Source organism: Corylus avellana, chromosome ca7 (genome assembly GCF_901000735.1).
Source record: "Corylus avellana chromosome ca7, CavTom2PMs-1.0".
In the NCBI taxonomy this organism is placed as follows: Eukaryota; Viridiplantae; Streptophyta; class Magnoliopsida; order Fagales; family Betulaceae; genus Corylus; species Corylus avellana.
This window is the reverse complement of record NC_081547.1, coordinates 2,284,021-2,294,849: the sequence shown is the minus strand read 5'-3', so window position 1 is coordinate 2,294,849 and position 10,829 is coordinate 2,284,021. Positions and strand designations below refer to the sequence as shown.

Below are 10,829 nucleotides of genomic sequence, written 5' to 3'. Positions count from 1 at the left end.
TTTTAATATTTTTTTTAATCTGAAATATTATTTTATTATTATTATTATTATTATTATTTGTAATGGGACATATGTTCTATTTGTGGTTGTAAGATTTCTAAGAAGAAATCTCTACCATAAATTAAATATTCTTCGGTCCATTATGAACTATTGATGATATTATTCCATTTGGATATTTGTAAAATAGTCTATAAAGGCACTAAAGAAACACATTAGTTCTTAGGTTGACTTTTGCTGCTTCGATTACATGAGACTGTACAAAACAATAATTTTGTCCTCCACAATTTGAGATAGATTTTTTTTCTTTTTTCCTTGTGCATGAAAAAAGAAGAAGAAGAAGAATGATCTGCAATTTTTTTTTTTTTTTTTTAAAAAAAGAAAAAGATAAATATATTAAACTTCTAAAAACCATCATGATTCGTTTCCTTTTCCTTTGATTACACCCAACTTTTTAATATAAAAATATGAAGATATATAAGTCTCCAAACTTTGAAGGACCCACGCTGCACCCTTGCCAATGTTGCCATGGATACCAGGAAATTTTTGGCGCACAGCATGCGCCAGGATTTTCTATTTTTCTTGGCGTGCAACCTGTGCAAGGAATTTTCCTGGCGTTTTCTCACGTGCGCCGCCACTTTTTTTTTCCTTTAGCCAACTAAATTAATGGCGGCAAATGGTTGATCCTGTTTTTTTTTTTAGTGCGCACAAATATCACAAAGCATTCGTGAATGCTTGGAAAGAAGGTAGAGAGACATTGCTGGTGGAGAAATCGCATGTCATAACCAAATGATGTATAACTTAGTGGGAAAATCGTGTAATATGGGGCCTGGAAAGAAGGTAGAGAGACATTGCTGGTGGAGAAATCGCATGTCATAACCAAATGATGTATAATTTAGTGGGAAAATCGTGTATAATTTAGTGGGAAAATCGTGTAATATGGGGCTTTCCTTCTTTTCATAGTGTCTCTAATTGTTTATTTTGTCTCAATTATTGGCTTATATACCATAATTAATTGCTATTTGCTCCAAATGCCCTTCAACCTAGCTTTTTGTGCTGAGTATAATATAAAAGTGAAAAAGTAGTACTAAATTAGGATCTAGGAACTAATTAGGACCCCTCTTTAACCCTCTTCCTCTTTGGCCGTTTGTACTGTTAATAATAATAAAAAATTAAAAAAAAACCCCATTAGCTTTATCAATCGGAATAACTGTGGGTCCAAATTCTGCATGCATGGGCTATCTATCCCCGACAAAAGCTTTGGATCTTTTTCTACTATAACATAATGGATGATGATTAATTAGCTTTATATATATATATATATATATGACTATTAAACTTTAAATTATCTCAGGTAATTTGTAATGCCATACCAAACTTTTAATATTTTCAGTGTACTTTATTAATTTCTCACTCAATTTCTATATATATATATAATTTTTTTTTATCTTACTCGAGATATTTTGCACTTGACCCCTTCAATTAAGATTTAATAAAAAAATCCCAACAGATGAGGGCCGGATGAGGCCATGAGGAACATTACAAATTACATAACAAAAATTAAAAATTCGGGAAGACGTTGCAAATTGCATGATAATTATTTTGGCTGTGATATATAATTTGGTGGGGCCAGATTTCAATCAATGAACACATGAGAAGAAGACCATGGCTGTGATCATTTGCAGAACATATTTTCACTTCCCCTTTTGGACTAACTTCTTGTCTTGTGCAGCCATTATTCGAATTTCTCATTTACGCGCATGGTAATTATTTAATTACCGCGGGATTTATCTCTTCATCGTACAATTTTGCTCTCTTGGTGTTTCAAGGTCAACAATTTTTCCCACTTTATTGATTCCCAGAATCCTGCCCCATGATTAGGCAAGCCTAGAAAAATCTTAACACGTTCCCGTTTCTGCAGAATTTAATTAAATAAATAGCATAACATATTGAAGGCTTGAAGCTGTGAATTCTGTTCCTCAAATTTTCACAAGTACTTGAATTACAACAACATCATGAACAACACAAGTGATGGCAAATATATATATAAATATTATACTTGAAGAAATAACAAAAAAAAAAAAAAAAACAAACGAAGAAACAAATATTAACTACATATGATCAAAACGTACGAGAGACAAGAGACAACCTTGTTGCTTAGAACACCCTAGTTCCTCTCCTGTTGACAGCATAGCTTCTGCTTCTTGGATATACATCTGTGTTGACCTTGATATGATCTTCTCCAAAATCACACGGCTTGTCTTCATCGATCATCCCAAACCCAACACTACGGCTCCGGGAGAAGTTATCAGGTGGTGCAGCCGTCGTGGGAGACTTTGCAACCTGGTGAAGTTTGTAGTTGCCAAGGCTTCTTGTAGAGGCAGCCCTCATGAGTTCCCGGAAATCTTCATTGTTGGCGGTGGATCTGGTGCCGTTGGTGCTGAAGCTCTTAGGGAGAGTGGATATTTGTGGGGTGGGGACGCCCATGGGCATGCCGTAGTCCAAGCGTCCGGAGCATTCATTCATGCCTTGGATGTAGAAGTCCCTCATCTTTATCAGGACTCTAAGGGGTGCCTTCATGCACCACCGGAGTTTGCTTTCTTTTTTACCCTCCTTGTTGCCCATCTTGCAGGATTGAGGATTCCAATGTGAAACGTACACTTGGGGCCCTTTATAATTTTCGCCTTTTTGAACCACGCCCAGCTGCAGATATATATATATATATATATGGGATATAAAAGTTTTTAGAACAGATATTTGGCCATTACAAGTTTTGTGATCTTTGTGGATGGGGTTTCTTTGTGATGATGGTTTATAATGGCTTAGATAGGGCTTGGCATTAGCAATGGGTGGGAAACTGATGGGAGAGAGAGAGAGAGAGATGGGGTTGGCAATTGGAAAGTGGGTTTTGTAGTATTTGGATAAGAATGATTATTTTTATATGATTCATGAACTCAATACGAAATTAGCGGATTAGAGTTAACGGTTTGACCCGTTTAATTAAAAGAGTCAAGTTAAATGTTTACCTATACAATCTTGAGAATTAATGCTATATACTGCCAAGTTACCAAGACGAAACTAGAAATTCAATTTTAAGGAAGTCGGATATTATTAAAAAGAAAAACTATTTTTTTTTCTAACAAAGCTTAAAGATTAAAAAAAATATTTTTAATAATTTTTTAAGGTAGGGGGCCATGGCCCTCATGGAAATGGATCCTCTCCATTTCATTTAAAATGGAGATGAGCCATTTATGCAAAATATTTGGACATAATTATCATTCTCTTAAAAGATTAAGATATATATTTTTATCTTTCCAACGATTCATTTTCGGTCTTCACCAGCTCCCCTTAGTTTCGTTCCCGACTATATGGTTAGTGAAAATATTTGTTCAATATACTACATTTTTTCGTATAATTTTATATTAACGTTCATACAATTTATATTCAACATGCCAACATAAATTGTAACCTTCACATCTCCGCTTGTATAGTGTATGCTTCTATGATCATTGTAGGACTGAAGCATTGGAGTGACGTGTGACGTGGCGACGACGACTGTCTTTTCTTTTTGGCTAGTAAACGTATATATGTGGGGAATTGGTCAGAATATTAATTAATTTGAGAAGAGGGATAAGAGAATAGGACACATTAGAGACCCCAAGAAATATTAAAATTAATAAATAAAGCGGAATAATTGAGAGAGGAAAGATATGAAAAATATTCCTGCAATAGCCGTCCGAAGATATCAATGAATTAACTCGATCGGCCGTCGATCTCCGACGTTGAACCTTCATCTTCCTTTGTTGTACATAAATTTTGTCCATTATAAAAATGGAAGGATCAGTTTTCAATGCTTACAGGAATATACAGCTAAGTACGGCAGCAAATTAAATATCAATTGTTAATTATAATTAATCTAATCTGGTCCAACTAAATGCTGCTTAATTAATGGGTCAATTTTATGAAATAATTGACTTCTAGCTTGTTACCACTTACCAATTTCCATACTTTTTTTTTTTTTTTGGTCACATTAGGAGTCAAATCTAGTAATCTACTGCATAATCTGGTTCTTGATTACATGGGTCGTGTTAAGGTATGAGTATAGGACTATATAGGTCAACCTTAACCTGACTTATTTAATTAAACGGGTCAAATTTGTCAACCATAATTCACTAATTTTATATTGAGTTCGTGTAAAAAATTATTAGCCTTAAAAGTGATCACAATACCAATTTTTCATCTATTTTAGTATATACACGACAGAGTGACCTTTTTAATAATTGATGGTAGTTAATAGTTTGACGTATTCGTATGCCAATTTTTGAAGTTTAGTGATATAGATGAAAAAGTCTGTTAGTTTGAGAGACCAAAGTGGTTTTTTTTACCCAAATAATGTTGTGCAGACAAGATTAGGAACCTGAAAATAAGAGGTTTGATTTTCTTTCCTGGGCTATGTTTCCGTTAATATTGTTTTGTTGCGGTTTACTTAGTTTGATGTAACGTTTATAGTTGAAGATAATATTGTGGTCCTAATCCTATGGCTATGGATGATTACTAATAGCGACAGCAAGGATTTGTTTTGATTTTCAATTTCGTTATATTCAAATGTGAATGAACAGTTTTACAGTTACTTGCCTGTGATTTAACAGTGTGACTTAACCCAAAAAAACATAAAAAATGGTAGTAGTTAAAAAAATTAAACTCTTTCAGAAAATAAAAGAAAATGATAACGCAAAATTATGAATTGAGAACCCCTATGGTCCGGACCAAACTACCACTTTTACAGCACCCAATCAACACGTGCCACATCATCATTTTAAGAAAATTGCAAAAAACCAAAATGAGAACAAACACAGCAAATCAAAGTAAAGAAAATACAAAAAAGATTATTGGCCGCCAGACCCAACAGACCCATAGCCAGACCCACAGCAGACCCATAGGTAGACCCACGACCAACGTGGGTCTAGCTTGAGACCTACACCGTGGGTTTGGCCAGACCTGTTGGACTAGGTTTCGCCAGCCGTGACCCGACGAAATCCACCTCAAAACTTGTTTCTAATGCCCCAAAACCCATTTCTCATACCTCAAAACCCATTTTTAATACTCAAAACTTGTTTTTGGGTTCAAATATAAAACCTAGAAGTACGTAGAAGGCTAACCCTTTAAAAAATTTATCACCCTAAAGGCCGAAAATCGGTGCCGGAGAGAAGTGACCCACGACGTGGGTTGGCATGGGTCTGGCAAAACCTACGACAAACCCACGGTGTGGGTCTGTCGTGATTCATGCTCAAGTTCTTTTAGCTTTTCTTTTTATCTTCCTCAAACAAATCTAGTGCATGTGGGCTTAGGTTATTTTGATGCAATTTTTGAGTTTTTGCTTATATGTCAGTCAGGGATTAGGGGCTGTAAAATAGGAGTTTTAAGGATGCTCCTAACCAAAGTTAAACTCTTATAAACAATGGGTTATCATTTGCTTATGGAAAAAGAATTACTTAACTCGCGAAACTTGCTAGATGCAACATTTTATGAAAATATCGAATTGATCATTATTCTTAATTTATCATATAATTGTTCATACATGTGTCTGCCTATATTAGAATGTTAACAAATTATTATTATTATTATTATTATTACTTTTCAAAATTAAAAACTTTAGATTAATCTATCCGCCCACAAAGACGAACCATATATCTAATTACCACCATCAAGTTTGAAACCCAAAGTAAATTGCCAGCGATAAACTGAAAGAAGGTGAAAAGGATGTCAAGTCATCATGCATTTTAATAATTTTATGTCATAGGCGACACCCGTGCTACAATGGCCGAGACAAAGGTTTTAAATTCTTTTGTATGGATTCACACTCAAAAATCCTGTTCCATTTTTTATTTATTTTTGTTTCATTTTCTTAGAAAACAAGGAAACCACGTTTCCTTTCAATATATTGAGTCATTGACCTTGCCATCTATTTCTCCATGTAGTTGAAAGTCGGTGCTTAAAGTCAACCATTTTGGTTGATGAAAAAAGTTTCTGCATAAATATTATTGGTCATGCTCAGCATACCCTAAAGGCTAAACTTAATTTCATTTTTTCTAGGATGTCACCCTCATATATATCAGCATCCTATTTTTCAACAATATCCACCATTCAACATAAATCTTTCAAATGCTATGCTTAATTACTATCACTACGAGTCACTCTATAAACTAAAAAGAACATGTTGAGTTCAAATAGATAACATCTGACCGCATGGTCAAGTTAAGTTAAGGTACTTAGGTATTTTTTTAGGCAGACCACCTATTTGTCATTAGACTATTATTATTATTATTTTTGTGTGTGCACTACAATGTTTGTATTAGTATTTTGTTACCCCTCATTTTGTGTATTATCTTTTCTTTTATTAATGCAATTTCTTTTTTATTTTTTTTAAAAAAAGTAGTTAAAAAAAAAAAGAAAAAAAAGAAGAAGAGGTAGTTAACTTTAGCTTGCATCTCACGGTCCGTCTCCCACCATGGGCTAGGACTTAGGTTGATTAGCGTGCGTTCAGTGGTAATGGGCCTAACTTGCACCCAGAGGGGAGCCACGTTGAAGCTTCCACAAATTTGTTTAAAAATTAAAATATATCTTCTTTTATAAAATGGACTCTTCAAAATTAATTTTTTATGGACTCTTCAAAATTAATTTTTTATCCTTTTTAAAAATGTTCTTTTTAGTTTTACCCTTTTCACACCTAAAAATTTAGCTCCACGGCCAACCTTGTGACGGTGGGAACTAGAGACTCTAGCAAGAGAAAAAGGCCGACTTCTAGCAAGGGAAAAAGGCCGAAAGTAGTCCATATAATAAGCAAAGAAAAGAATAAAATAGCCCCATATAATAAGTAGTTTGCAGGTTATTATTATTTTCTATTCAATGAGAGAAAGGGGGAAAGAGAAAAATTACAAGAATTTTTTTTTTTTTAAAAAAAAAAGCCATAAAATTATTAATAAAACAGTTATAAATAGGTCAAATAAATGATTCAACCCATACGTCAAAAATGATTAATTTTGAGGACCCATGGACGAAGACGGAAGACCCCCAGTCTTCACGAAATAAAAATTGTACGTATTAATAGCAGTTGGAACATTAGTCATTTTTTCACACCAATTGAGGGAGAGATGAGACAGCACTTAATGCTATTTGCTGGACCAAGTATGAACGCTGGAAATGGACATGAAATTCTAAGCACAGATTGAAGGATCCACATCGTGTGCTATAAGGCATAAGTGTTCAGATAGTCCAACATGAGCCGATAAGGTCTAGGTAATTAGCTCACAGGCAATGGACAACCTTATTACATGGATTAAACCTGATTCTTATTCCAAACAAACATCATAATTTTGATGTCGGATTGAGGCCCATTAGCAACCAACAAGAAAATAGTTGAGCCCAAACAATCAATCAATCAATCCGAACATTTTAGTCCATTAGATCCATGCTTCTTTTTACATTGTGTATGGACTGAGTCCTGACCAACAAGAAAATTGTTGATCTTTTTAATTCCGGTTGCCTCTTTTATCATATATATATATTCTAATTTATTTTATCATAATTATTGATTATACTATGGTTACTGCTTATTCTGATCATCTACATGCTGAGATGGATCGGATGACTTGTTCCTGTCATGAACACCGACAGTACCCTTTGATGTAGAAATTCCCACTTTTACACGTTCAAATGTTTTGACAATTTGGCTATTGATGCAGAGATTCCCACTTTTACACGTTCCAATGTTTACCATGGCACTCATTTACGCGGAAATTTTTACTGGCGTGACGGTGTTTATCAGTTTGTTCTCAATAAAAATAAAAATAAAGTATATAATATTACTTATTAATTTATAGAGATGATACAATTTTGTAAGTTTATATCTGTCATATAATTTAATTACGAAAAAATTAAAATTTAATTTTCCTGTAAACATAACATATCAAACAATAAATTCACTGTACAAATATTAGCATCTCCACTAATTGTTAAATATTACTTCCTACCTACTTATTTGGCCGTATACAACACGGGATTGAAGGCTTAATTATCTGCAGTCAACCATTTTGTTTCTTCTTGGTCCCAAACGACCAAAGCCACCATAATAACTTGGTAGAAGAAGTATTAGAGTGAAATAATAAATATAAAATTAGCCGGTTTTTATTGTATTAAAACAATAAAATATATTTATCCCTATAAACTTAAGCTAAGTGAGGCCTCTATTATCCTAAGAATAAAATAAAAACTCCTCGTCATGCTTATTCACGAGGACTCCTTTGTTGGGTCATGTGACAGCCTATGATATTTAGCATATGATCATGTGATTCCAGCCCTAAATTAGATTTGTATAGTATTTCAGCTTGAACAATTTTTTAATACAACTATCAAGTTTGGACTTGGACTAGAAGACCAACTTTTTAAAATGGGTCTAAGTCTAATTAAAAAAATAGCTGCGCCAAAGATCCAGACTGGAACCTACTCAAAACCTGCAAATTTCAATGCCGCAAACCCACCCAAATTGATACATATTTACCTATCACCAAACCTAACCCATCCACCATACTTAACCCTAATTACAACCCACCCACTTGCTCACTTCATTCTCTATGAACCCCAACAAACAAATCTCTATTTTCTACGATTGACTAATTGAATTGAAATTAATTCGGGCAATTAATTGATGGAGAGTTTTAATGAGATTTATGAGCTCCACATCTTTAGATTATTTGGGTAAGTGGGCTTCAACATGACTTTTTCATTCACAAATGGGATCGAGCCGGTCGGCTACTATTCGGTCAACAAATTGCAGCCAATCTTAATCCTTCGAAACACATACGGTTTTGCTTGATTCTCAAGAGATTGAGATCTCATGGATTAACTTTTCTTGTAGGCTGTTTATTTTAAATGAATTACCTAAATTGTAACAAAAAAAAAAAAAAAGGATGTTGGAACATTTTTTTTTTTTGGGTGAGTGTAGGTGGTTCGGCCACCCAAATTTGGCCAAAAAATGTGGTTCAGTAATCCCAATCTGGCCCTTCGCCTAACATTTACCAAAATATACCCCAACAATCCCTCTTTCTGTTTGTTGATTTTTTTGTCACAATTTGAACCATTTATTTTAAATGAACCGCACATAAGAGCATCTCCAGCAGTGTAGCTAAAAGGGAGATATTAGCTACGTATAGCTATTTTTGTCCTTTTTTTTGTTCTAACAGAATAACTTCATATTAGCTATTATACCTTAACTGTTACAGTGAATAGCTTCATATTGCTATTCACTCTAGCACAGTAGATTGTTGAATATAATATTATTTCCACATTATTTTCTCTCTTCTCTCTCCCTCCCTCAACGTTTCTCTCTCTTCTATGTTAATGAATTTATGATACAAATTTAAGTCTTTTGAATCACTAAAAACTCTCCAAAAAAAATTGAATAGCATGCATATAATTGACAAACTAAAAATGAAAAAATAACAATAAATAAAAATAACACACAAGTATGCTGTGTGAATCAATTCTATTGCAATTTACAATATAATGCAAAAGCGGTCACGGATCCCAAAAAAAAAATTAAAAAATAATATTTAATAAAATAAATAATAAAATAAAGAATCTGTTGGAGTTAATATTAAAAAATGAATAGTTAAAATAAAGAATTGTGCTTTTTGATTAGGTAAAATACCTCTTACTGCTGGAGATGCTCTAACAACAACAAAAGTATCGGAGTGAATTCGATATTAATTCATTATCCCACACATCTCTTGTCCGTCTCAAACGCACTTAAAAAATAAAAATCAAAGGAAGAAGAAAAAAAAATATAACTTGAAAGACACGTCCGCAAAGTGATATCATATGTCAAGATGTGGTTGGTTGGGAGGCAAACAGAGAAGCGGGGCAAGCGGGCAAGGGCAGGACGTCTCGGACTCGGCAGTGGCAAAGCAGTCAAAGGGCAAAGACCGGATAAGCAAACCAAAGCGTACGGTCAAAGCAAAAAAACTGTGACGGTCAAACAGCTTAGCTGGTCACTTTTCCTAAAACTGATGAATAAAAAAAAGAAAGAAAGAAGGAAGGAAGAAGAAGAGAACTAGACTTAGACCAGGAGGGGGTTGGGCCCCGGCCAGTTTGATTTATTTATTTATTTTTTTTGATTTTTGTAATGGAAAAAGGTGTCTGAAAGAAATATTCGATTTGGTAAAACGAGATGTGGGATTGGCATCGTGGCTCGCACCCGGTCTCCTCGTCCCCGTGCCCGTGGGGGTTCGCTGGATTTTACTAAACACTTGACCACCTTTTGGATTCGTGCGCCCATTCCTTTTCCTTCAAAGACCACTTTGTCCTTTTTGTGCTTCAACTGAATTTTTTCATAAAATATCTCAAATTCGGAGAGAATAGCGGAAGAAGAAAAAGAAAAAAAAAAACACAATAATTTTTAAACTTAACGTCCATTGTTGAGAACTGAGAAGTGTCTTATAAGAAATTACAGACAGAATTTTTAAACTTTAGGATTTGACTTGGGATGTCTTTAGGATTGTAATTTTTTGAAAAATAATTTGTATTTTTTAAAGATATGGTAAAATATAAGGCGTTTGGCATTGCGATTTAAAAAACACTTAATTTAAAATAGGAAGGCAAGGGAGTGATTATTTGAAAAAGTGTGAATTTAAACTAAAATTATGAATTCGCATAACAAATATTTAATAAAAAAAATACTTTTTGATATGTTTTAGCAAACGTCTTTGCGATTTTAAAAAGTAGAAATTTCAAAAACGCTATTTTTAAAATCGTAAAAACATTTGGTAAAACATGTT

The 10,829-nt window shown here is 33.8% G+C and overlaps 1 protein-coding gene across 1 annotated transcript; it reads right to left on the bottom strand.

Moving 5' to 3' along the window:
• Positions 1–2,006: 2,006 nt before the first annotated feature.
• LOC132188623 (uncharacterized) lies at positions 2,007–2,706 on the bottom strand. The gene has a single exon (XM_059603134.1). The coding sequence runs from the start codon at positions 2,620–2,622 to the stop codon at positions 2,155–2,157; it is 468 nt and encodes a 155-aa protein (XP_059459117.1). The 5' UTR covers positions 2,623–2,706; the 3' UTR covers positions 2,007–2,154.
• Positions 2,707–10,829: the final 8,123 nt, after the last annotated feature.